The sequence below is a fragment of the Caloenas nicobarica genome, chromosome 2 (genome assembly GCF_036013445.1).
Source record: "Caloenas nicobarica isolate bCalNic1 chromosome 2, bCalNic1.hap1, whole genome shotgun sequence".
Classification (NCBI taxonomy): Eukaryota; Metazoa; Chordata; class Aves; order Columbiformes; family Columbidae; genus Caloenas; species Caloenas nicobarica.
In genome coordinates, this window is record NC_088246.1 from 51,983,633 (window position 1) to 52,006,923 (window position 23,291).

The window sequence follows — 23,291 nt, forward strand, 5'->3', positions numbered from 1 at the left end:
AGCAAATACTGTGCAGAGATAATGTGCTGTGGTAGAACTGTTTGGAAAAATAGGTACAATTGCTCTGCGTTACAGATAGCAGTGCTTGCAGATAGAAATTCAAATAAAAATGACCTGGCTTTCAGGGGTAGTGAGCATTTGTATTTTTCTGGAAATCGGGCTGTAACTTGGCATCTGAGTTTCAGGTATGCAAGGATGATTTTTTTTTTGCATGAAGCATGCACTGAATCATAAGGCATCTTCTGTGCAGACCAAAAGTTACTAAAATTGCTAATTTCGCTTATTTATTTGGTGGTCTTTTGGTCCACTGCAGTCACACATCCTACAGACCACTGCACTAGTCCTCTACTGTAGTGATTTCTATCTTGTGACAATTTATTTTCGTAAGAGCCGAAGTACAATGCAGTTGATGGAAATAATCTGACAGTAAAATGTGAGTGTTTTGGTGAAATACAGCACTGAAGTCAGCTCAGATACTAACTTCATGCCAAAGTGAAAAGTTGTTATTTTCAATACATTTCTCAGGCTGCATTCTTTGCATCCAGCATTGAAGTCAACAGAGTTACTCACATGTGTGACTACGCATAGAAATGTTTGCAGTATTCACACTCGACAAGACACCCATTGTAGAACAGGAACAGTAAGCAACTCTTCCTTGCTAATTGTGTTACAGTCTTCTACTAGGGTTCCAAATTTCCTGATAGATACCAAATATTTGCCAGTCTCTAAGAAATCAAATTTGATCTGCTGGTGGAAGGTCATAGTTAGCCAGGAAAAAAAAAGGTAATAGATTATTTAGTCCTATGTGCCTCTCAGTTCTTTAAGGGAGTTAATTTTGGGTATAAATCAGTGTGAATATCTGGAGAAAAGCAGCAGTGTAGCCTGTATGACATGCAGAGATTGAACAAGGCTGGGCCTGAAAGGTTCGTTCCCAAACCTTTTGACTAACCAGCAGCATCTACATGAAGTTCTGCCATGCACCCTGCTTAGTCCAATGAAATTCTTTGGCATGTAAGTGAAAGTGGCTGGTTTGCAGGAAGAAATTTGCATCTGGGTCCCACCTTCATGCCTCGTTTTACCATTAGAACAAAACATCACTTAGAATTGCAGGGCTTTTTCCAGAAGCTATTTTTCCATTATGAACCAGGCTCTGCTCCTTCCTCTTTTCTGAAAATAAGCTAGTGCATGTGAAACACCTGAGATCAGGTGCTTAATTTCTCTCTATAATATGTAATCATCAAAGTGGTGCAGGTAAGCAAAGAGAGGCACGATACAAGTCTGTTCTGGTTGTTTTCACATTTAGTTCACAGCACTACAGAACAGAGATTGCTGGACAAAGTTGTGTAGCACTGAAATAATCACATTGCCCGTTTTGATAGTCAGCAAATATTTTTAAAGGACAGAGTGGCCCTCAGCCTGTATGTATTTTGTCATATGAGCGAGAATAGTGCTACTGAAACACTGTGGGAAAGAAAATTGTGCCTGTTCCAGTTTCACCTTGCTGCTAATTGGCTGTGAACACCTATATTAGATACCATTTCCATACAGCATCCTTTTGAAAAGTCAGTCTGTTCAACAAGCCAAATGATTTTGTAAGCTCTTGGTAGTGTTGGATAGCTCATGTTGCTATCTAATAAGCATCCCTATAAATACAGGCCATTTAACCAAGATTCTGGCTTTTCTGACTTTTAATGTGCCGCCTCTAACCCCTCGGAGTGGCTGGAGCAGTAGCAGCAGAGTAGGGTGGAGGGCTGCCACTGATGTTAACATAGGCTGGTGCTGGACAACAACAGTCAGTATTGAAGCAAATTTCATGGATTTATCTGCTGTCGGTGGGTCAGGGACTGGGGGCAGCCTTCTGGAGAGGAAGCACATTGCTGGAAGTGCTGGCATCTCGCAGGGATGTCCTTGGTTGTGGGGTACCTCTTGTTGCACTTCTGATTCCTACGCTGTGGATGTTTAAGTCTGAATTGGTTTCCCTTGACTTTCTTCGTACACAGAGGACACAACTAGGTATGTACTTTTGGGCTGTTGACTTGTTTGTGCTACTTTGGGATCTCCTTTTGGTCAGGTGAATCTTGTCCTTCATTTTTGTCAACTATTTTTCCTTAACCCTTTCCAGCAAGTGGGAAATGGAAGAGAAAAAAATCCTTGGTCTGTTTTACTAAGGAAATGTGTTTAGCTACTGTACACCTCCTTTGTGTGAGAATGTAATGCTGTTCCTCATGACTTTGGAACATACTGGCTAATTTCCATGAGAACTGACAGAGAAGCAGTGAACTGGGAAAAAAGTTTCTGTAAGTTTCAGGAAAACAAGCAGCTGGGGAAAGAAGGAAGACCCTTTCTGTCCCTACAGAGGAAAAGGTGGAAATACACTCTGATGTGTAGTGAATTGTAAAATTATTGACACGAGAAAGAGATGGAAACCTGGTTTAATTATTAGTTCACTGCATTACTGTTCCTTGTATGGAACTGTCCTCTAGTTCTAAACTTCTGTAAGAGTCTGCCATTACCTTTTGGTTGTTGTTGTTTTTCCCATCCCTCTTTTACTACTGCGTGTGCCCACAATGACCAGGCTGCTTTAGCGTAGCTGTGAGGCAGGAGGGTGGTGACATGTGCTACAGAAACAAAATCTGTTTGACAGCTGATGTGAAGACAGCTGCTCCGACTCCCTCCCATCTGCTAACACAATCACCTGATTCAGGACTAGGTGTTCAGCAAGAAAATCTTTGCTACCTTTGCTACACCATATTTGGTCCCACAAAAGAAACCAGTCACTTATTTAATGCTACCTGGAGGAGCAGAGTTTACTGGCACAGTTTTTAGCTAAGGGACAGTTTAATTCTACAGGTGCTAGCATTTCTTTACTTGTGGGTCAGAAATTAATTTGAAATTGTAGTGGGTTTTTTTCCAAGTTGTAGCTGCAAGAGATCAAAAGTCACATCCTTGCCTGCTTTTTTGGGGGGCTGGCTTGTATTAGTGGTTATAAACTCATCTCCTTGTATAGTTCTCAAATGTGCTAATGTGGTAATTGTTTAACACTCATCTTTATAGAAGAGTTATGGCTTTTTATGCATTTGAGGTTCCCCCCCCCGCCTCCTCGCTCTCAAGTTTTCATATATATATATGAGAAGTTCAAGTGTTGCATTTCTTTCATTTAATTTTGGTTTTGTGACAGTATTTACATATACACAAAGCGCTGTCAGAGGTTTTCAAGCACATTTGGGTTAAAATCCTGTTTAACCTGTCAGGAGCTTTCAGTATGATGAACCTACACAGGGAATTTTCTGTAAGATTTTTTTCGTAGAGATTCTTCTAGTTAGAAGCAAGGGATGTCTGAAACTCAAATGTGTAAGCAGTGCTTTTTCTTTAGCTCTATTTTTAATACAGAAAAAGCCCAATGGTCTGTCTTGCTTTCATGACATCCAGGTGAAGAATCTGTGCTACTGTATATATGTGCATGCAGAGGAATATTAATGCTATAAATCATCTTCTTAATCACCCTGATGGATTTCACAAAGTAGATATGAAAACAAACAAGGACATGAAGAGCTGAGAGTCATCAACAGACAGGAGAAAAGGAAAAGATAAATTAATCCCTTTTTTGAAGAGGCTTTTGGCTTTGCAACAGTGTATTATAATCTCCTGGATTTATGCCTGGGGTAGCTAGAAGTCCTCAGAAAATACTCTACTATCTTGCTATGGCATCTGGATTTGACAGTAGTGAGCAATTCTGACTGCTTTTAGTCCAAGACTAACAGATACTGGCTTCCTTTGCTGTTGAGGGATGCAAGTAGTTTTATCGCCTAAATTGGTTTTCTATAGAAAGCGTACTAAATACTGGTCTTCTGTTTCTCAGTTAGCTCTATAGGCAGGTAGGACAAGGCAGCATTTTAAAATGGACCTTTGGAACCATTCGTTGTAATTTTGAATGCAGAAGTAGTAGTAGCTGTTTCTTGGGTGTCACAGTAAGGGTAGTTCATCTTATGTTACCATTTTTGCTTTGTTCTCACTATTTCACAGGGCAACTACTGTAGATGTCAGAGGCTAGAATTCTCTTGAGCAGGTTGCACTTTTCTCTGATACTGCTATGAGTAAGCAGTCTGGCCTCAGGAAGGAGTAAAAGCAACCCGAGAAGCTTTTGTTTTTACAGTTAAGCATATTTGCATGCTCAAGGTGATGCCAAGTGATGGAAGGGCAGACTGGAGAGTAACAAAGTTGGGGATGAAGGGAATGCTCACCCTTTCCCAGCTGACTTTTGAGTCGTTCTGAGCATAGTGTTAGTGAAGATGCTGAGGTTTTTCAGGCGTGCTGACAGGTTATGTGCTGTCTTTGAAATGATTGTCATAAACCTGTGAAAATATACCCACGGTGCATGCTGTTCCTACCTGTTCGGTTGTTAAGGAAAATGAAAGCTCAGTGGTTTTGTCCTGGAAGAACAGATGGTGTAGTGTTGCCACCTGGTGCCGTGATGAGAGATTGGGAGTTGGGCATCCTGATAAAAGAAAAAAGTACAACAGTGTATTTTACAGAGCAAGACATTTCCTGCTGGTTTTGGGACTGGGATTAAGACCAGCGTGTTCTCTGCCCTCCCCACCTCCCTGATGGTTTCTAAAAAATTATATAAACATTTCAGTATTATTTGCCTTAGTCCAGTAGCATGCAGGATCTTAACTGAAATTCCATGTGACATAATTTTCTTATATAATTTTAAAAGCTTTATTTATAGAATAGGAATATATATTGGTGCTCCAGTTTTCATAGTGCATATAAAATTGTGCATTTCAATCGTGAGTTTTTGTAGCATTCTACTACTATTACCTTTATTATTAGAGTATAAATCCTGTAGATAGATATGCTGCTCTAGAAAGTAACTGTTACCTTTGAAATGGTGGTGGTGTGGTTTTTTTGTTGTTGTTGGGTTTTGTTGTTGTTGTTTTTCTGTTGTTGGTGGGGTGTTTTTGTTTTGGTTGTGTTTTGTTTTTTTTTTTTTTTTTTCCGGGTGTTGTGTCCACAGTGCATCATAACAAATGTCATCATGAAGTTTACTAATATAACTGAGAAAATGGCTATCGCATTTACCTTTCTCCTGCAGAAGTTTTGACTGAATGGTTGTAGTAAACTTTATTTTCAGTTTCATACTGAAAAATATTTTTTCTTAGAAAAACAGAAAAAAAGCCCAAATGATTTGCTTAATCTAAACTGGAAGAGTGCTTATATTTTCTGTGAAGAAGACTAAAAGGGATTAGTAGGCCATAATGTATTATTTTGTAATGTAATATTTTTTTCTGGGAAAAAAACCCAAAAAAACAATAACCAGAAAACACCACCACAAAAAAACCCCAAAACTTTTTGCTTAATCAAAATTGGATGAGCACTTAAAGTTTGTATAAGGATGATAAATGGGCATTAGTCAGCTAGTAATACAGGATTTTGTCTCATCTGTGCCTTTAGTTGTCTTGTGATAGGGACTATTCTGAATTTTTGGCTTTCTTAAGCACTGTCTGATGGCAAAGTGTTAAAGCATGGTATATACCTGTTGCATTGTACTCTAGTTTGTTCATTCAAAACTGATGTCCAGATTTCCTTGACTTTCTTGTAGACTTTTGAACTGCTGATCTGTTCCTCATGTTCTAGAGACAGACCATTTTTCATTTAAAGCAAATTCATGACCTTTTTTACTTCTTAAAGAATATTTGAATATCAGTCATCGGTATTAAGAATACTGCTCCATTTAATTGTACTGCTACATTCTTTGCGACTTGGCCTTTGAATCACAGAACAGTTTGGGTTGGAAGGGGCCTTAAAAGTCACTTAGTCCAGCTCCCCCAGCAATGAGCAGGGACATCTTCAGCTAGATAGCTACCACCTGTCTGGGCAACCTGTGCCAGTGTTTCACCACCTTCATAATAAAAAAATTTCTTCCAGATATCTAGTCTGGATCTCCCTTTCTTTAGTTTAAAACCGTTACCCCTTGTCCTGTCGCAGCAGGCCCCGCTGAAAAGTCTGTCCCCATCTTTCTTATAGGCTCCTTTTAAGTACTGAATGGCCACAATAAGGTCTCCCCAGAGCCTTCTCTTCTCCAGGCTGAACAACCCCAACTCTTCCAGCCCTCTGAACATATTGGTGGCCTCCTCTGGCCCCTCTCCAACAGGTCCATGTCTTTCCTGCACTGAGGGTTCCAGAGCTGGACACAGGACTCCAGCTGGGGTCTCAGCAGAGCAGAGGGGCAGAATCACCTCCTTCGACCTGCTGGCCACGATCCTTTTGGTGCAGCCCAGGATACGATTGGCCTTCTGAGCTACAAGTGCACATTGCTGGCTCATGTCCAGTCTTTCATCCACCAGCACCCCCAAGTCCTTTTCCTCAGGGCTGCTCTCAATCCCTTCATCCCCCAGCCTGTATTGATACTGGGGTTGCCCTGACCCAGATGTAGGACCTTGCCCTTGGCCTTGTTGAACCTCATGAGGTTCACATGGGCCCACTTCCTGAGCTTCTCCAGGTCCCTCTGGATGGCATCTCATCACTCAGGTGTGTCAACTGCACCACTCAGCTTGGTGTCACCAGCAAACTTGCTGAGGGTGCGCTCAGTTTCACTGTCTATGTAATTGACATATTTTGTTTCTTAAAATAATGTTTCATTAACTGTGGTACAAATGGATGCTAAAGACCCATGCATACAAAATTTAAATGGGAAGACGTATTTTGATTACTTTCCAGGTGGATATAAGAGATGGGAGCTGCTGACCCATTTAGGAGGACATTCTGCATGGATCCATTTTTCCAACTCTTACTATATGATGACTGTGACTCATTTATTTTCAGGGCAGCATGTGCAGTAGCAGAGTAATTTGCAAAGAAAGTAAAGCTTTTGTTTGGTTGTTTTGTTGTTAGACCAGTATGATGGAGATGTGCTTTTCAAGTGACACTGTAAAGTCAGTAGCTTACCTCGGAATATTGCATTTAAGCATAACGACACCCACAGCATTCTTCTTTGCTTTCCCATGGGAAAGGAAGAGTTTACTTCCCCAAGAGGAAATAGCAATGCTTAACTGATTCTTGGGGTTTTTTTGGCTTCTTTTAATTTCTTGGATAGTACAGTGTGCCAGAGTTTGTAGAGTATAGTTTTCTTTTTCCATTATTGCTTAGTATATGGAGGAAAAAAACCACTTTCTGAATACTGTTTCCATTTCATGTTGCTTTACTTGAAAGCACTGTTATTACAACTTCTTTCTGTTTATTAGTAACTTCTTCCTTTATCTTTTTCTGTCTTAAAATGCATCTGGACTAAATATATGTATCTTTCATTTGGTATAGGTTCAGCATAATGCAGATAAATCTACTACATTGAAACTAGCAGATTTTGGCCTTGCAAAGCAGGTTACAAAACCCATATTTACTGTGTGTGGAACACCAACGTATGTTGCCCCTGAAATACTTGCTGAGAAGGGTGAGTGTATATATTTATAATTTGTCATAAATCATACAATTACTCTGAACTTTCTAATAATGGAAATATTCCAGAACGTTTCAACCTACTTATATGTCTTTGCAGGGTAGGAGGTTGGCTAGCAGTGTAATCTGTGAAAGGAAAATAAACGTTTTAGCTTTTGACAAACACAACATCAGTCATGTTTGCATTATTAATGTCTATGGTAATATAACACTGGTTTCCAAGCAGGCAAGCCATGAAATATCATAGATAATAATTGCCGAAGTGGGTAAATGGACAAAAGTTCATGTTACAACCTGAGGGTAGTCAGCTCCGTTTCATGACTGTAACCCAAACAACTTCCCAAGGCCTGTAGTGATGCAAAAACATTGTGAACATCTATGTTAAACTTGTATAACGTGTTTTGGCTCATTATATGTCAGAAGACATCTTGGAGATTTCATCTCTGAAAAGGTTCAGACCTAGAAAGGAATTAATTTTGTTGATGACTCAAGCAAAGCTATTTCTGGGTTTCGTTCTGTGGAGCTGGGTTGCACATCTCCAGTTATATCCCATTTCAAAGGAAACTTGGCACATTCTTAGTGCTTTTTTGAAGGGAATCTAGGGAGGACTATTTTAGAAATATATTCTGTGTTTTCTCAATTAGTCTGCAGTTGACACTGGCCTTGTGAGCCAGTGTTTGTGAAACATGAAGAAGAGAGGCACTTAGTGAGAGCTGTAGTTATTAACAGGCAGAGCAGCTCAGCTCTGTGTACCAGCCACTTATTTTTCTGCTGACCTCATCTGTTTGAGAAACTGAGCAGAGCTTCTGTGTTTCTTGGAAAAGAGAATGAAAAACAAATAGTTCCCTACCAGTTGAGAGTTTTCTTTCTAAAACAGGGCTTTTGGTTTGTCTTTTCTTCCTTAGGCTATGGGCTCGAAGTAGATATGTGGGCAGCTGGTGTGATCCTTTACATTCTGCTCTGCGGGTTTCCCCCTTTTCGCAGTCAGGAACGTGATCAAGAAGAGCTGTTTCAGATCATACAGCTGGGTCACTATGAGTTCCTTTCCCCATACTGGGACAATATTTCTGCAGGTAAGATTCAGCATGTACAGCAGATCTGAGAAGTGACTGACTGGAGTGGGAAGAACTCCCCTTTTGTTCAGGACAGTGAGCTCAATGAACTCGGGTGTGTCGTACAGGTCTTTTTTTGTGTAGTTCTGTGTTTGCTTTAAATGTGAATTTAGTCCTCTGGTAGTATCGATGGCTGTGAATCTGAATATTAGGTCTAATTAATTCAATGGATTGCTCCCTTTCTGAGGCAAGAGCAAGGATTTTCCTCACCTTGCTTATAGGAACTGTCTCTGTAGAAGAAGGTACCCAAATAACCTCCGGGGTTATGTTAGATTGTGAATATGTACACAGAACTCTCAAAAGCTGAGAATGAAATCCTTGCTCTGCAGAACGCAGTGTGGATTTTCTGTTGAGATCAATGGGGTCTGCATGTAGTAGTTTTTTCCTTCTCACAGGCTAGTACAGCACCTGCTGTGCACTCGAAACCCTAAAACCCCTCTCTCCCTGTACAGTCTTTAAAAAAAACGTGCTTAACAGCCTTCTGTGACTTTTATTCTCCTTGAGGGACAACATACTCAATGCTAATTCCCATGAATCTGAGCACCTAGCCTGATGCCTTCAGCGTGCTTTCAAGATTAAATTCCCTTCACTTTCTCCTCCCTTTCTGAAAGGGAGAATGATATCAGTAAAAGGCATGCTGGAGATTTAACATCTCCTGTCGCCGGTTCTAAATCCAGTTGTTAGAATAGCTCCTGGGGATAGTCACAGAAGTCATTATGGTAAAACTAATAAGAAAAAAAGAAGAATGTTTTGTGTAGATATAACTGTCAGCATCATCATGCCACTGTTCTTTTCATCACTCTCCTTTTCTTTCTATCATAATAGCAGCAAAAGACCTCATAACCAGGCTGTTGATAGTGGATCCCCAGAAGCGCTACACGGCACGGCAAGTACTTCAGCACCCTTGGATCAGAACAGCTGGAAAAACGAACAGCAGGAATTTGCAGAGGGAAGTAACAATAAATATTGAGCGCCATTTCCGGGCCCAGCGCCGAAAGGAAGTTACAGATGAGGACACGTGAAATGTCTTCAAGCTCATTTAGTCGTCTTTTTATTGATTAACAAATTATTTAAGTTTTCTAAATTAATTAGGCCTTTAGTGTATAACCATGCCTTTTTTTTGTTGTTATTCTGAGATTCTGAAGAAGGACAGAGATCAAATTTGCATCCACCTCTCTCTGATGTTATGTGGAAGTCTCTCTGACAGCAGTGGGGACTAGATATTTCCTGGAGGATATATATTATTTTTCTTTACTGATTTTGGCTTTTACATTACAAAATGTATATCTGTTTTAGATGACAAATATTTGCTTCTGTGGCTGACACTAGAGATGACTCTTTTCTTGTCTTTTTTTGTGTCGTATCTTCCAGGAGTTCTGTTTATAATTTGTGTTTATAATGTATTCAAAATAGCTGTCTGCGTACACATCCTGCACTAAATCTCTAAACTATCTTTTCACCAATTCCTGCTAGCAATGGAGAAGGTGAAGAAATTAAAAGAAGTAAATACATTCTTTAGCTGTAGGATATGTTAAATAAGCAGCAACATACTATTTATTAAGTTGTGAGGGAAGAAAAATCTTTATCGACTAAATCAGATGTTTTATGATATCTTCCTTGCCAACAATTTTCATTGGATGTTCTCAGGGACAGGGCAATAGACTGTACAATGTTTCTGTTAAATGACGGTGGTACTGTGTAATATGGTAGCTTCATTTGTTTATGAGAAGAGGGAAGGTATCATGGCTCATACCTTTTTGAGACTGTAATAATAACTTTCAAAGTGCTTTTTATCCTACTCTGGGACATAGGAAGTTAAGCAATTGTAAGGGAACTTTGGTTCTTTTCCTAAAGGTGGATTTATGGAATGATAACCCAAGTGCTTTTGCATACTTATTTTTTCCTTAGGAGACATCCATGGCACTTGTGTCTCTTCCATGCTGATGGAGAAGAGAAAGCTGGGAAGCTGCTTTTGTGACTTAAGTTAACCCTTACCTTCATGGTTCCCCTTTCATCAACACATTTCACAGCTGGATTGCTTTTATACACTTTTTCAGTGTAGTCTATCAATTTTTTCCTCCCTGTTGCCTTCCCTGGAGACTCACTCTCCTTGCTTCCATGAGAATGAGCAACAGGATGAAATTACATTAGAATTCAACTTGGGGAAAAACAACAACTTGTTGGCTGTGGAAGGGTCTCCCAGGGGAAGTGTCAGATGCTTCATCGCCTGTGTTTTTTGTAATTTGATTTGATGCAGTTTTAAAGAAATCCTGCTGGGAAAAAAATACGGTCCTGAGAAGGGCTGTGACCTAGAACAGCTTTTGAACCTCAGAATTCTTGGTTAACTAATGAAATCCAAAAAGCACTTGAGTTGTCCATTTTAGAGTGCTTTGTCCACAAGTTCCATGTGCTAGCAAATCATATTGATGTTAAAATATCTGTGGTATTAGCATTGAATTCATAGCTTGTAGAAATTAATGAGGGTGTTTTACAGTTGCAGAGCTGCTGCTCTGTGTATTTCATGAGAAACGTCTGAAGCGTTTCAGAACCAGTAGAACACTTTCATAACTGTATCAACCAGAATATTATTTTTGGTGAGTGCTAATATTTTGTGTGAACTTTATGAATTACCAAAAAGTGTGGGGTACTGTCATCATGTTTCTGTTTCAACTTGTGACAGTTTTGCTGCAAGAATGATGTATGAAAGTAGAGACAACTTGACTCTTAAAGGAGAATTGCACTTTCAATTAAACTGGTTTATTTTTAATACATACTGGAATAAGACTTGCTGTGGTGTTCAAGAATTTGTGAAACAAACAAGTCAAATTTTTACTGTATGCCCAAGTAGTATTTGTACGATATGTGATACCTCTGCTTTAGAAGCCCTGAGTCAGGAAAACTTTCCCTTTTCCTGAAAACAAGAATGGATTTAAGTGCTTTCCTGAGTTAAGGGTATGTGTAACCTCATATTTTAAATGCATTATGTGGTCTTTGACTAATAGTAATAAATTCTCCTATGTTAATTTAAGTCTATTTTCAATAGGAAACTGTGGAAAAATAGCTTCTGACTTGCGATATTATATTTTGTAATTATCTTATTTTTAATATAGTCATTTAGGAATAAAGCTTGAAGCGACAAAAAGAATACTTTTATCAGCAATGAATCTGACAGCTTGGGGTCTGTGTTATGAGTTTCCTTTTTCACCTTTAAGAACCTGCCTACAGCCTTATTTATAGTGCAGAAGGTGGAGAATTTGCTTGCAATGAATATAAAAGTAATTATTTTTTTTTTTCTCAAGTTCTCTGGGTCCCAGACAGGCTAAACATGGACTGTGCTGTTACCGCATTGCATCTGTAAGTACAGATACCACTGTGGCAGTGCTGAGGGACAGGTTTGCTGATGTTGCTAATAAACATGTGGCATTAGGCCCTCCTTCTTCAGGTTGGAGGCTGAAAAAGCTTCCAGGTGCTTCTCAGGGTTTTTGACTCTTCCCTTTGCCCTTCGCCTTTTCTTTCTTTTTTCTAATAATTACTGTCTCCTTGGATTCTGGAGTCATCTTCCCCTTATGCTTTCCTTTCTTGATTGGTTCCTTTGTCTATAGGAAATCTGAAGAAGCTCAAGGCTGGGGAAGGTTAAAGTCTCGCAGAAAGAAAGTTCTTTCTGATTTGTTAGGAGGAAGAAATAGCCCTCCTTGCCCTTCTTTAAATCTTTGTGATTATACTCTCATGAACTTATACTCCACTGAAAATAAAACAGGCTATGGTGTCCCTAACTCTTTACATACTAGCAAGGAAGAAAGTCAGAATGCACCACCAAGAAAAACAAAAATACCCCCAAAAGCTAAGTGCAAAATATTATATGAATTCATACTGCAGACCTCAATAATAAGATGCACTTACAGAGGATTTGCTAGATGTCAGGCAACAGAAGGGAAGAACCAATTTGTTTTCTGGAAGCTTTTGCAAATCAGCTGAGTAGGAAGCCTTTCATGCCTATTAAAGGTGTTGGTCAATCCTTGTCTCACAACTAGAGATCCTGACTGAGTTCTAGTTATTTCAGAGTTATTTCATTACTATCTGGCATTGACTATTCAAAAATTTTTCTCTCTTTAGAAACCAGAGACTATGACTCTGTGTCATCTTTAACCATAGACTTGGCTATTGTCTAGTTGGTTGCAGTTTTTAAGCACACTCTTGTATTTTCATGCCCTAACTGTAAGACTTGTCTGACTTCTGAGGCACCAAGATCCAAGCATAGAATTGGGTTGACAATATTTCATTTCCTAGTGACACATGCCTCATAGAGTTGCCTTTTTTTTCCGCCTAAATTATTTATTACTGGGTCAGCATTTAAAATCAGTCAAGGCTTTCAACTACAGTAGTGAAAAAAGTGGTCACTGCGGGATAGTTGGGGTCTGTGTAAGGTTGTGCTAACTCCCAGAGATCAAAGAGTCCTATGAAGTATTTTGAGCATCCTTGGAAGCCAATGTTACCAGCTTTGTGCATCAAACTTTCATTGACTTTGTTAGGAGTTTCAGAATGTTAAGTCCAGGCTTTTAGTGACTGCCTGTGACTGACAAACTAAGTAGTAACTCTCTCCAGTGGTACAGTTTCCACTGTCTAAAGATAAAGCGGTCCCTGGATGTCCCTCTCCATTTGTCTGCCAAGGTCAACTTCTTCACTTTCGTGTATGCTATTACATTCCATTGATCCTAGACCTCACCTACCTATTTTCTATGACCTATCACCTGTCCTACTGTCATCTACCTGTAATGGCAGTCTAATGACTCCCATTACTGAAAGATGGTGAAATCTTCACATTAATATGTTTTTCTTGAGAACATGCTGGCCTTAGAAATGGGAAATAGAAGTGGGGCAAACGCAGGAAATGAGCAAAAATTTTTGAAAATATTTAGGCATCTGAAGGCGTGTGAAAGATACTAGCAGTTCACATTGCATAGTGCTTAACTGCCTTAAAAGGAACAAGGGGAATTTGGTCCTTGCTTGTATCTTTAGTCACCTAATATTTAAAAGTGTGCGCCCAAGAGGCTCGTGATTGAAACTTGGCAGTACAACAGAGACCCTGTTTCCTCTGGGACACGGACACTCTGACTTTTTTATTCTGGGACCCTTATTCATCAAAGATTTGTTTAGCTACTCTGTGGAATAGCTGAACTGAAACTCTGTTAAATCTGCCATCTCTGTTCTGACTGGCATTATAGGTGCATTTCCCATAGCTCTGTTACTGCAAGTTTTTGCTGTAGGGTGAAAGAGGGACAGTGGTATGTTATCCTCTGGGCTTGGGCCTTTTGGGTTGTGGTCCTCCGTGAAAAGTGAAGTTTCTGGAGTTGACTGCTTGCTTTTCTGCAAGGATCCAGATTTGGGGTGGTATTCAGTCTTCCTGAGAATACAGTAAATTTGCTGTGCTTATATAAACTGGTCTTCCCAGAGACAAGTAAGTATCAGTTTGAAATCTTCTTCCTATCATTCTTTCTGTCGCCTAGATTTCTCTTAATTTAAGCGACATATGGAAAAATGCTTTTTATGTTCCTGAGCGTGCATTCTTCTGTCCTGGCTGGAGCATGGAGTGCAGTACAGCTGGGATCCAGGATCTACTGCCCTGCCAGCCGAGCTGATCCCAGGCTGCCTCTGGTGCGAGGAAAAGGGCTGATGCGGAGATCTGGAGGCCAGAGGCTGATGCCATCCTGCTGATGAATGAGAGAAGCTTCATGAGCTCAGAACAGCACCGAAGTTACATAAGAGCAAAGCCCTGCCTGACATCAGTCTGTCTTCTCACTCCTGCAGCTGCGGGCCCCAGCAGCCTTGGGCCAGGGTCGCCTTCTGTCCTTGAAATCCTTCCCTCTTGCTCTTGCTGTGTCCAACTTTGAAGCCTCTGCTACTAGCAACAGTGAAAATAGGACTTGGTGCTTGTGCAGAGCTTCATGTGTTCAAAGCTCTTCACAAACATTAACTAATTAAGTCTCAGGAAGTCCTTATGAGGCAGGTGTTTATTCCAGCTGAGTGTTTGCATTCACAATTAAGAATATGCTGGATGTAATCCTGCTGTCAGTCAGACTAATTGACTTAAATATCTAATTGGGTAGATTCCCCCAAGTAAGTTCCGTTTAAAAAAGGTTAGCCTGGGGATGGGAGTTATGTGGTGGGGAAAAACAGCGCAAAAGGAAATCCTCAGTCAGGGAAAGGCAAGGGTGGCTGTCAGTGGGGTTTGAAAAACAGCCAGAAAGACAGAACTATTTTGTCATAGCTGCAAGATATCTTCAAAGAGACTTGAATTAACCTGGAGTTAAAAAGTCAGCGTCTGTAATTGGGTTTGTTTCAATGGGAGAGATGCAACTACCCTTGCAACAGCAAGGAGTGCATCAAGGGACTGAGGGAGGCTGCTCTGTGCATGAGCACAGGTTCAGACTCTCTCACCTGGACTTTTGTTTTGCTAGAGAATGACACCTTCCCTTCACGTCTTGCAGGAGGCCAGCATGTAACCTGCTTGAGGCTGACATGCACCAACACAGACATTTCTGACTGTGGTGTTGGATGGTAGCTGAAGTGCCAGTACATGGTATTCAAAAGAAGAATGTCTTCTGTCTGGGACAGCCCAGGCTGCACACCATGCAAAGCAGCACCATGAGCTGTGAGGCCGTGTGCTGCAGGTCCAGGCTGTCTACTGAAATGTGTGGAGAAGAGGAAAAAAGTCACAAGCAAGAGACCTGACGTCCAATCTAAACCTCCCCTGACGCAACTTGAGGACATTTCCTCTTGTCCTATCACTTGCTACTTGGGAGAAGAGGCCAACACCCTCCATGCTACAACCTCCTTTCAGGTAGTTGCAGACAGCGATAAGGTCTCCCCTCAGCCTCCTTTTCTCCAGGCTGAACAGCCCCAGTTCCCTCAGCTGCTCCTCATCAGACTTGTGCTCCAGGCCCCTCACCAGCTTCATCGCCCTTCTCTGAACTCTCTCCAGCACCTCAGTGTCTTGTAGTGAGGGGCCCAAAACTGAACAGTGTTCAAGGTGCGCTCTTGCCAGTGTCGAGTACAGGAGCTTGCTGATCTGCTGTGGTCTCCCCTATATATTTTTTATGACTCTCCAGAGGACTGAAAGGCATTTCAGGAGGTCACTACTCCATCTTCTTCCAAGGTAAGATGCCTGTGGCATTCCTGATGGACACTGTCTAGTCTGTTCTTTAAAAGCTTGAAGAAAAAGATCTCATATACTTTTCAGGCAATCTGTAATATTATTTTGCTCTTCTTACTGTCAGAAAGTGTTTCCTAATATCTCTCTTGCCAAATCCTTAGTTCACTGCCTCTGCTCATGGACAGAATGGCTTTGGAGACCAGGTTATTCCCTTTCTCTTTCTGAACCTGAAGGTTGTTCTCTCCACCCTCATTTCTCTAGAGATGTGATGGGGCTGGCTCATGCCTTCAGCTGGAAAATACCTGGGAGATGGGAAGAAGTTTTGACATCCTCAGGACTGTTCTCCAGTAGACTTACTGTCATTTTCTCAGGTTTTAACAGTGGCTGGAGCTGATCAAACCTACAGTGGGATTGATATCTATGCTTAAGTGCATGTTTCATCTTTCTTCGCTGCCTACACCTCATTTTGGTGCTGTCTGTAAGCTACAAGCACTTTCCAGTTTGGGTCTCTCCTCCCCCTTTGCACCAGCCTCATTACTTCAGATGTGGCTGCAGCACATGTAAACTTTTAAAGCTTGTGACATTGCTGCTGGAGAAATTCTGAGAATTGAGCACTTTATATGAAGATTTTAAGTACTTTACTTAGACCAGTACTATGAACTTGAAGAAAAAGGCGTTCTACAAAGACTATTTAAAATACCTTCTGTGTGGCAGCATCCAGGGTGGACTCTTGTGCTAGAGAGGGTATGAGCAAGGTGTAAATAGCAGCTTACAAACAACAAAAAAAATCCAATGCCTTTCTTCAAAATTTCACTACTGAAAGCAATCTTTGTGGAAATTCACAGTGAAAGTGAGCAGCAAGTAATATTTTTGCCGTTGCTGCAGAGAAACCATTTTATTGCCTGTATCCTTTGCTAGAATCTGCAAACTTGGCTTTGAAAAATGTATATGGCTGTAGATTCAAGCTGACAGGTGTTACAGCATGAAATGAATTTGAGAGGGGGACAAATGACAATATGAAAAAGTATGTTTAGGAAATGATATGGCTTACAGAACTGTATTAACCTGTTGAAAATGTTGCTTTACATATTATGACATCAGGAATGTTTGTGTCAAAATGAAATCCAGTAACGTTACTGTGTTTTAGAAGCAAATGCTGCTTTTGTGATCACCCATTTCTTATAAACAAAGGAATGGTAGTTTAAAACAGAAACATCTGAATAAAATCCCTAAAGAGCCTTAGGCATGTGACAGAACATTTTGAATTCTTCTTTATTTTTTTTAATATTCTGATGAAATTTCTATGATGATGTTCATCAAATGGCTGCAAACACCTGGAAAAAGCATGTAGTCAGGTAGTATTACTCTACGATTCAAATTAGCGTGGGCTTACCTTTTCAGTGTCTCCCTATAAAATTGGGCCCTTGGATTTTAGGAAACTAAAGCTTGACACTACATTTTGTTACACAACACATGCGTGCACATGCATGTTGTCTCTAATGATTGTACGTGTTTCTACTTACCTCATTTTTTCCAGTGATGCTGACTTGTCCCAGAAACTGTACTGCTCACAGTACAAAACACTTGAGAGGATTTTTCTATTAACTAAAATGATAAAGGTTTACAGTGCTGCAGTGTCTTGAAGTATCTCTTGAAGTGAAGAGCCTTTTAGGTAATTCTAGCTTTACTAAAGCACTTCTAATATTTTAGCAAAAAAACTGCCTCTCATGATGTGGCTGTATTTAGGTGAAGTGATATCCAGAAGATAAATAGGACAAGTACATGCTGGATGTATTTATCACACATTTGTAGTATTTGTCACAGCTAGGGCTGCACGAGCTGCCAGCTGGTCTGGCTATAGACAATAGAAATCGTTCTTTCTAAACTTGTAAGGAAAATGAAAGTGGAAAGGACAGGAAAAGAAAGAGGAGAAAAAGAGAGGTGAAGGACTGCAGAAGCTGACTGAATGCTGTTCCTACAGTTCCCATGGCCTGATGAGCTATAGGTTCGTTAGGTGACCCAAACTTGGATGTCAGCTGGTGCTGTGCCACTAGGCTGGGCTCACGGGTGTTCGCTGGAGGTTGCTCCTAAATTAGCCCTGCACAACCCTTTCCTCTTTTGTGCTCATACTGATGTGAAGTCTTTTTGTTTATTAGTACTTCAGGTAGCCGCTGAGTTCACTTGCCTGCTTGATAAGGTCTCTCATGCCGGGCAGAGTGTGGCTTTTTGGCTCCTGTTTCAACTTTCCCTCAGATCCATTTGACTCATAGAAACTCCTCAGAGCATTGTACTAAAAGCACTGGAGCTTTCTCATCCTTTGTGTGTGGGTCTTGTGGCATATCTACTAGCAATTATTTGTTAGATGGACACTCTCCTTCCTCGTGTTAATAGAATTGTACTTTTTCCTCCCGAAGATTTCCATTAACAGCCAATAACACTTGTATAAATTATTTCCCACAGGGCTGTCTCCCTTGCCAGGACTGAATTATTTAACATATTCCTGCTTCAGGCAGCTGGAGGATACACACAGAAACCCCATCGTGCTCAGGAAGGTCTTCTCTGGTGAGCATGTCCCAGGGAGCCCAAAGAGTGCACAACTCCAGCCAAAGCTTGGGAGCTGTATACTAAAAACTGCTGATGAGCACGAGCTAAATGCTCAGTTTTAGGCTCAGGATCTTCGAAGCTTTGGAGAAACATGCAGTAAGCCTGTGAAACTCCATGTGTGATAGTGGAAGGAAGGTAGGAATAGGGAGGTGGGTGCCCATCCCTGCTCAAGCCAGCAGTGCCAGACTTGCCTTGGCTTGCTGATGGCCTGGGGAGCTACGTGTGGAGCAGGAGCACGCTGCTGTGGGTGCAGCACCTTTGGGATGGTGGTACTTGTCCCCCATGAGCAGCAGGGTTACTCTTCTAGAAGGTGAGGTGCTGGAGGAGGAAGAGGCCAGTGCTTGCCATGAGTGGGACAGGAGCTTGCTCTCCCAAAGCTTCTGCAGCCCTGCACATTCAGCCAGTCCCAGCAAAAGCCACCCTGTGACTCTTCCCTCTTCTGTAAGACATCTGTTCATTGCTCATTTACTGGTTGGATTAAACACAGAGGGGTTTTGCTCAGCTTATCCATACATCTCTTTGCACAAAACTAGGCCTCTGGTTTTTCCTTCCCCTTCAAGTATTTCAGTTTTATTTTCTGAGAGAGCCGTGGCCAGGGAGGCCACTGGGTGGTGCTCTTAGCACAGAAATGGGGGGACTCGGGCACTGCAAGGTGCGGCTCGGAAATTAGCTTCACATTAAGGTTTTGGTGTGGCTGCAGCATGAATTTGCAAATGAACTTTGTCTCGAACAGCTGGTTCTCTCCAGGATGTGCAAAGGTCCCTGAATTTGAAATGAGTCCAGAAAAAGCTGTTTAAATATAGACATCTTCTTCCAGTGCCTCCAGTGGGGAAAAACCCCACAGTTCTAAAATTAGGATCTTCTTGACATCCCCTCAGCAAGGAGTGTGGCCCAGAGGATGATGCCCCCCACTTCTGCGTGAGAGAGAACTGGGTGCACTGGTGCAGCTTTCGGGACATGTGCCACAGCTGAAAGCAGTCAGTGAGTGTGGAAATTTCATATTTTTGTTCTGAATCTCCCCATGGAAAAATGCCGAGGAGACATCTTCCCTCCACCTGCTTCCTTGGGAAGCCTCTCTTGTGTTGCTGGTCCCAACAGGCTGCCCTGGGGGAGCTCGCCCAGTGCCCGTCTTGGTGCGGAGGTCCCAGCAGGGATGTCCCAGGCCTCTCAGCAGCATGTGTCAGATCCCAGTTAGATCCCTTGGCTGCCTCTGTAGCAGCAGGGCCAACACCTTGAATGTGGTTGCAAAGGCAGTGTTCTCTCCTTCTCCCATCAACATGCCTCGAGGTTTCCCTGTTGGGAAACCCTACACCCCATTTTTTCCTGACATAGTTTCACTGATGTAAACTGTGCCTGTAGCAAACACCCTTCAGCAGTAAATGACACCTTGTGTTTTTTACAATTTGAAGGCTTGGATGGTTTGGCCACTGTTTTACCCTCACCTCCCATTCAGCGTGTCTGTTTTGGAGATAAACACGAAGACTTGTGCCTGTAGCCAAGATGAGCAGACGACTTGTCAGCGGGGTGCTGTCTGGTACCATCAGATACCAAGGAGGATCCAGACAGAGGTGAACAGGGGGTGGTCCTGGAAGTAGTGTCTCTGAGTGATAAATAGATTGAGGGTGGATGGAGATGCTGAAAATAAAATGTGTTATTTTGTTCTGTATCTTACTAAACTCTGTGGGCTGTTTTCTTCCCTCTGAGTCAGAGCTGAGGAGCTTTGTCCCCGCACTGTGCTAAGGATGACCTGTACTGCAGGAGCTTGGACACTGTGGTCCTGGACCAGCCTTTTCTGAGCAGGTGAAGCTGCTGGGGTAGGCAGGAGGCAGCTGAAAGGAGGTTTTATTGCCAGGCAGGTCTCAGAGGAGGACTTGGGATCTCCGCGATCCTAGCCAGATAGGGTATTCCCCCTTCCCTTAGCTCACTTTTCTTTCTGATGTCTTCATTCCACTAGGAGATAATGCTTGATTTTGATTGCACTCTGTCTCTTCAAGTTCCTGTGCTTGGCTTGCCCCCACAGCCTTCAGCATCAGCATGAGAAGATGAGGCACCTGGCAGAAAAAAGACCTTTGAGGTGCTGGTGAGTAATTCTCTTCCCCCTGCAGGAGACAGCAGCCCAGTACGTGGTAACTAGCTTTCATTTTGGGCATGGTGTAGGTGCTGTGACAGGGCTGGCCTTTCCAAATTACTGCCTGGGAGCAGCTGTCCCATTACAGAAGATGTTAACCACTGGTGGTACTGTCATATTTATGGGTTATGTTAAAAATGAACAGACACCAGAGAGAAATGCTGGAGTGTCTGTGTGCAGAGTCATCCTTTAATGCCTCATCACTCCTCTTAATGAACAAACAGCCAGTGTCTGACAGCAAATTTATTTATTCCTTTATTTTCAGGCTGTACTTGGGGAGCCTCAGCTAGTCATATTTCCCTTGCAATTGTGAGTATGATTGCAGCCACCTCTGATTACTGATTCTCTGGGCCATGCTGGGTATTCTGCTGGGTTTTTTTTAGCCCAAGTTTTGAGACTTGATCTCCCAAGTCATGGATTTAAGCCTCCTCACTGTCGCTGTCACTCACAGTGCATTGAGGCAAGACTGAGACACTGAGTGCAGGTCCCTGTCACACACTGATTGCGGGGGTTGCACACTTGTACCTGGGGTTTGAGCCTGTGGAAGAAAGGGCCATCACTGAACTTGGTGAATTGCTTTTTTTTGCAAGGCTTGTTGAGTTAGTCTTGCACTGTATAAAACGCTTTCTGATGAGCAAGGCTGTGATGACAATGAAGCTGTTCTCAGAGTTGAGTTAGGGTACATGAGCTCCTTGAGAACCAATAAGCAGACAACTCACCTGATGCTATCGTAGCATCTTATTTACTAAGGGTGCCTGTGTAGAGATCCCTCATGGAAGCTAGATTTACAGATATACTTGCACTCTGGGTCAACCACTTCTAGTGTAACTGTCAGCTTTGCAACCAACTAAATGAAGCCAAAGCTCCATAAGATGCAGAAAGGCTTCTCATTTCGGAGAAAATATAATAAGTTTCCATTCATCATCTTCGGCTTTTTTGGTGTCTATTGCTTGTCACAACAGTTTTGTTTTCCTCCACTGGCTCTGACTTGCTTATATTCTTACATTCTTCATTCTTTAAGAACCAAAAAATATAAAAGATAAACTTTCAAGTGCTTGTAAAGCACTTTGAAAATGTATATGGATCTGATTTGAAGTCTGTTGAAATAAATGGAAATTTTCATGATGGATGAAAATTCATTCTCCTTCTTGGGTTAGACCGATCCTCCTTTAGGGCTGTCCTACTGAATGGGCAGGACAGGGAGGAGCAGGTCCTCTGAAGGTGTTTCCATCTGTTATTTGAGCACAAAACATTGGTTGGGGTCTAAACCCTTCTGAGTCTCCTGAAGATGTGAAGGGCCTGTGCATCCCCACCAACACTGAACCTGGATGTATTCTTCCCACCACGATGCTGGTGGCTGAGATGAAGTGGATGGGGATGAGGAACTGGCTATGTTCTCTGAAGAGCCTGTTAGTATGGGTTGAGGGAAAAAATTAAGGAAGATACCAAGAAGGTCTCGTGGTATGTGTGCTTGCAGTACATTGTTCTTTCACAAGAGGTCTCCCTGTCTTGTTCCAAAGCTCGGGTGAACTGAATTTGCTCATAAAAAGTCCAGCTATGAGGGAACCACTCCAGATTTTTTTTTTTTTTTTTTTAATGTTTTGGATACTTGAAATGGTACCAGAGCGAGATGGGATATGTTTTATACACACCTCTGGTATTTTTTTCATAGACAATCCCTTTTAGCAACTTGTATCATTAGAATTTTGAGACCTTAAAATCAAATGGATTAAAGTGATCGTGCTTGAAAAGGAAATAGACCCTCTCCTTCTTCTAGTAGGTCAAGACTTTCCAGTTCTTGAAATTGAATGTACTGTTCTGCTGCAACTTAAAAATTTAAGTTTAAATATTTATCTATTCCCAGAAACTTGAACTACCAAAACGACAGTGCTGCCGGCTCCATGGAAGCTGAAAATGGTTCGGGTTGTAAACAGTTCTGCATATACTGCTTGCTCTTTCCATGTTTCTCTGCCTTATGCTCTGCTACTAGTTGTAGCATGTGCCCAAAAGCAGGACCCAAGGCCCTGAACCATCAGCATTTCTGGTGGAGACCCTGCATGGGACTGCTGTGGGAGTGATCAAGTCAGAGGCAGAGACTTGTGACCTGAGGTGGACCATGAGCTGTAAGACTTGATGGGCTCCTCATGGGTAGTTCTTGTTCTTGTGAAAATGCTTGTCACAAAAGTAAGATGTAAGCAAGGGGATACAAAATTCTATAAACAATAATGAATAAAATGGAGGTTAAGTATTTTAAACATCTGTTCTCAGCTGTAGGTGGGAGTCGGAGCCTTACTTGTGCTGGCAGTGCCTGAAGGACCAAGTCCTGCAGACAGAGGCCCTTGGGGTGACCTGCTTTCCATGCCATAAGTGGGCGTCAAGGTGGCAGGAGGGTTTGCTCTTGGCTAGTGCTCCTTTGCCTCCCCTGGTGCGAGTCCTACAGCATCTTGTCTGTCTTCTTGCCACTGCTGGCCGTTTCTTGGTAAAAGGCACATCATTTAGGTCTTGGGGTTTCCAAACAGGACAGGAGGTTGACTGAGAAATCCTTTGGTGGGCACTGAAAGCTGCCTTTGGAGATAGAAGCCCGTGTTTGCATAGGTGAGTAGTATATCGGTGTAGTACTGGCACAAGCAAAAGGACATTTGGGTACTGAAAAGAATAATAATCGCACTGATTTAGTGGCCTGGAAACTAAACGGGCTGATTTGAGTCATTGGTAAGTAGTTTGCTTTAAAAGAAATTTTCTGTCTGTAATGTAACTTGTAACGAGGAGTGATGTTCTGCTGATGCTCTTTAAAGAGTGCCAAGAGCTGTTCACATACATAGCTTAAGGAAAAAAGCTACAT

At 41.8% G+C, this 23,291-nt stretch overlaps 1 protein-coding gene across 2 annotated transcripts in view; it reads left to right on the forward strand.

The window, feature by feature from the left end:
• The window catches only part of DCLK3 (doublecortin like kinase 3), a 29,023-nt gene extending 17,468 nt beyond the window's left edge, over positions 1-11,555 (forward strand). For both annotated transcript variants that reach the window (XM_065628352.1, XM_065628353.1), the window contains exons 3-5: positions 7,318-7,450; positions 8,361-8,528; positions 9,393-11,555. In XM_065628352.1, coding sequence (XP_065484424.1) covers positions 7,318-7,450; positions 8,361-8,528; positions 9,393-9,589 — 498 coding nt within the window. In that variant the 3' untranslated portion in view covers positions 9,590-11,555. The remainder of the gene's footprint in view (positions 1-7,317; positions 7,451-8,360; positions 8,529-9,392) is intronic.
• Positions 11,556-23,291: the final 11,736 nt, after the last annotated feature.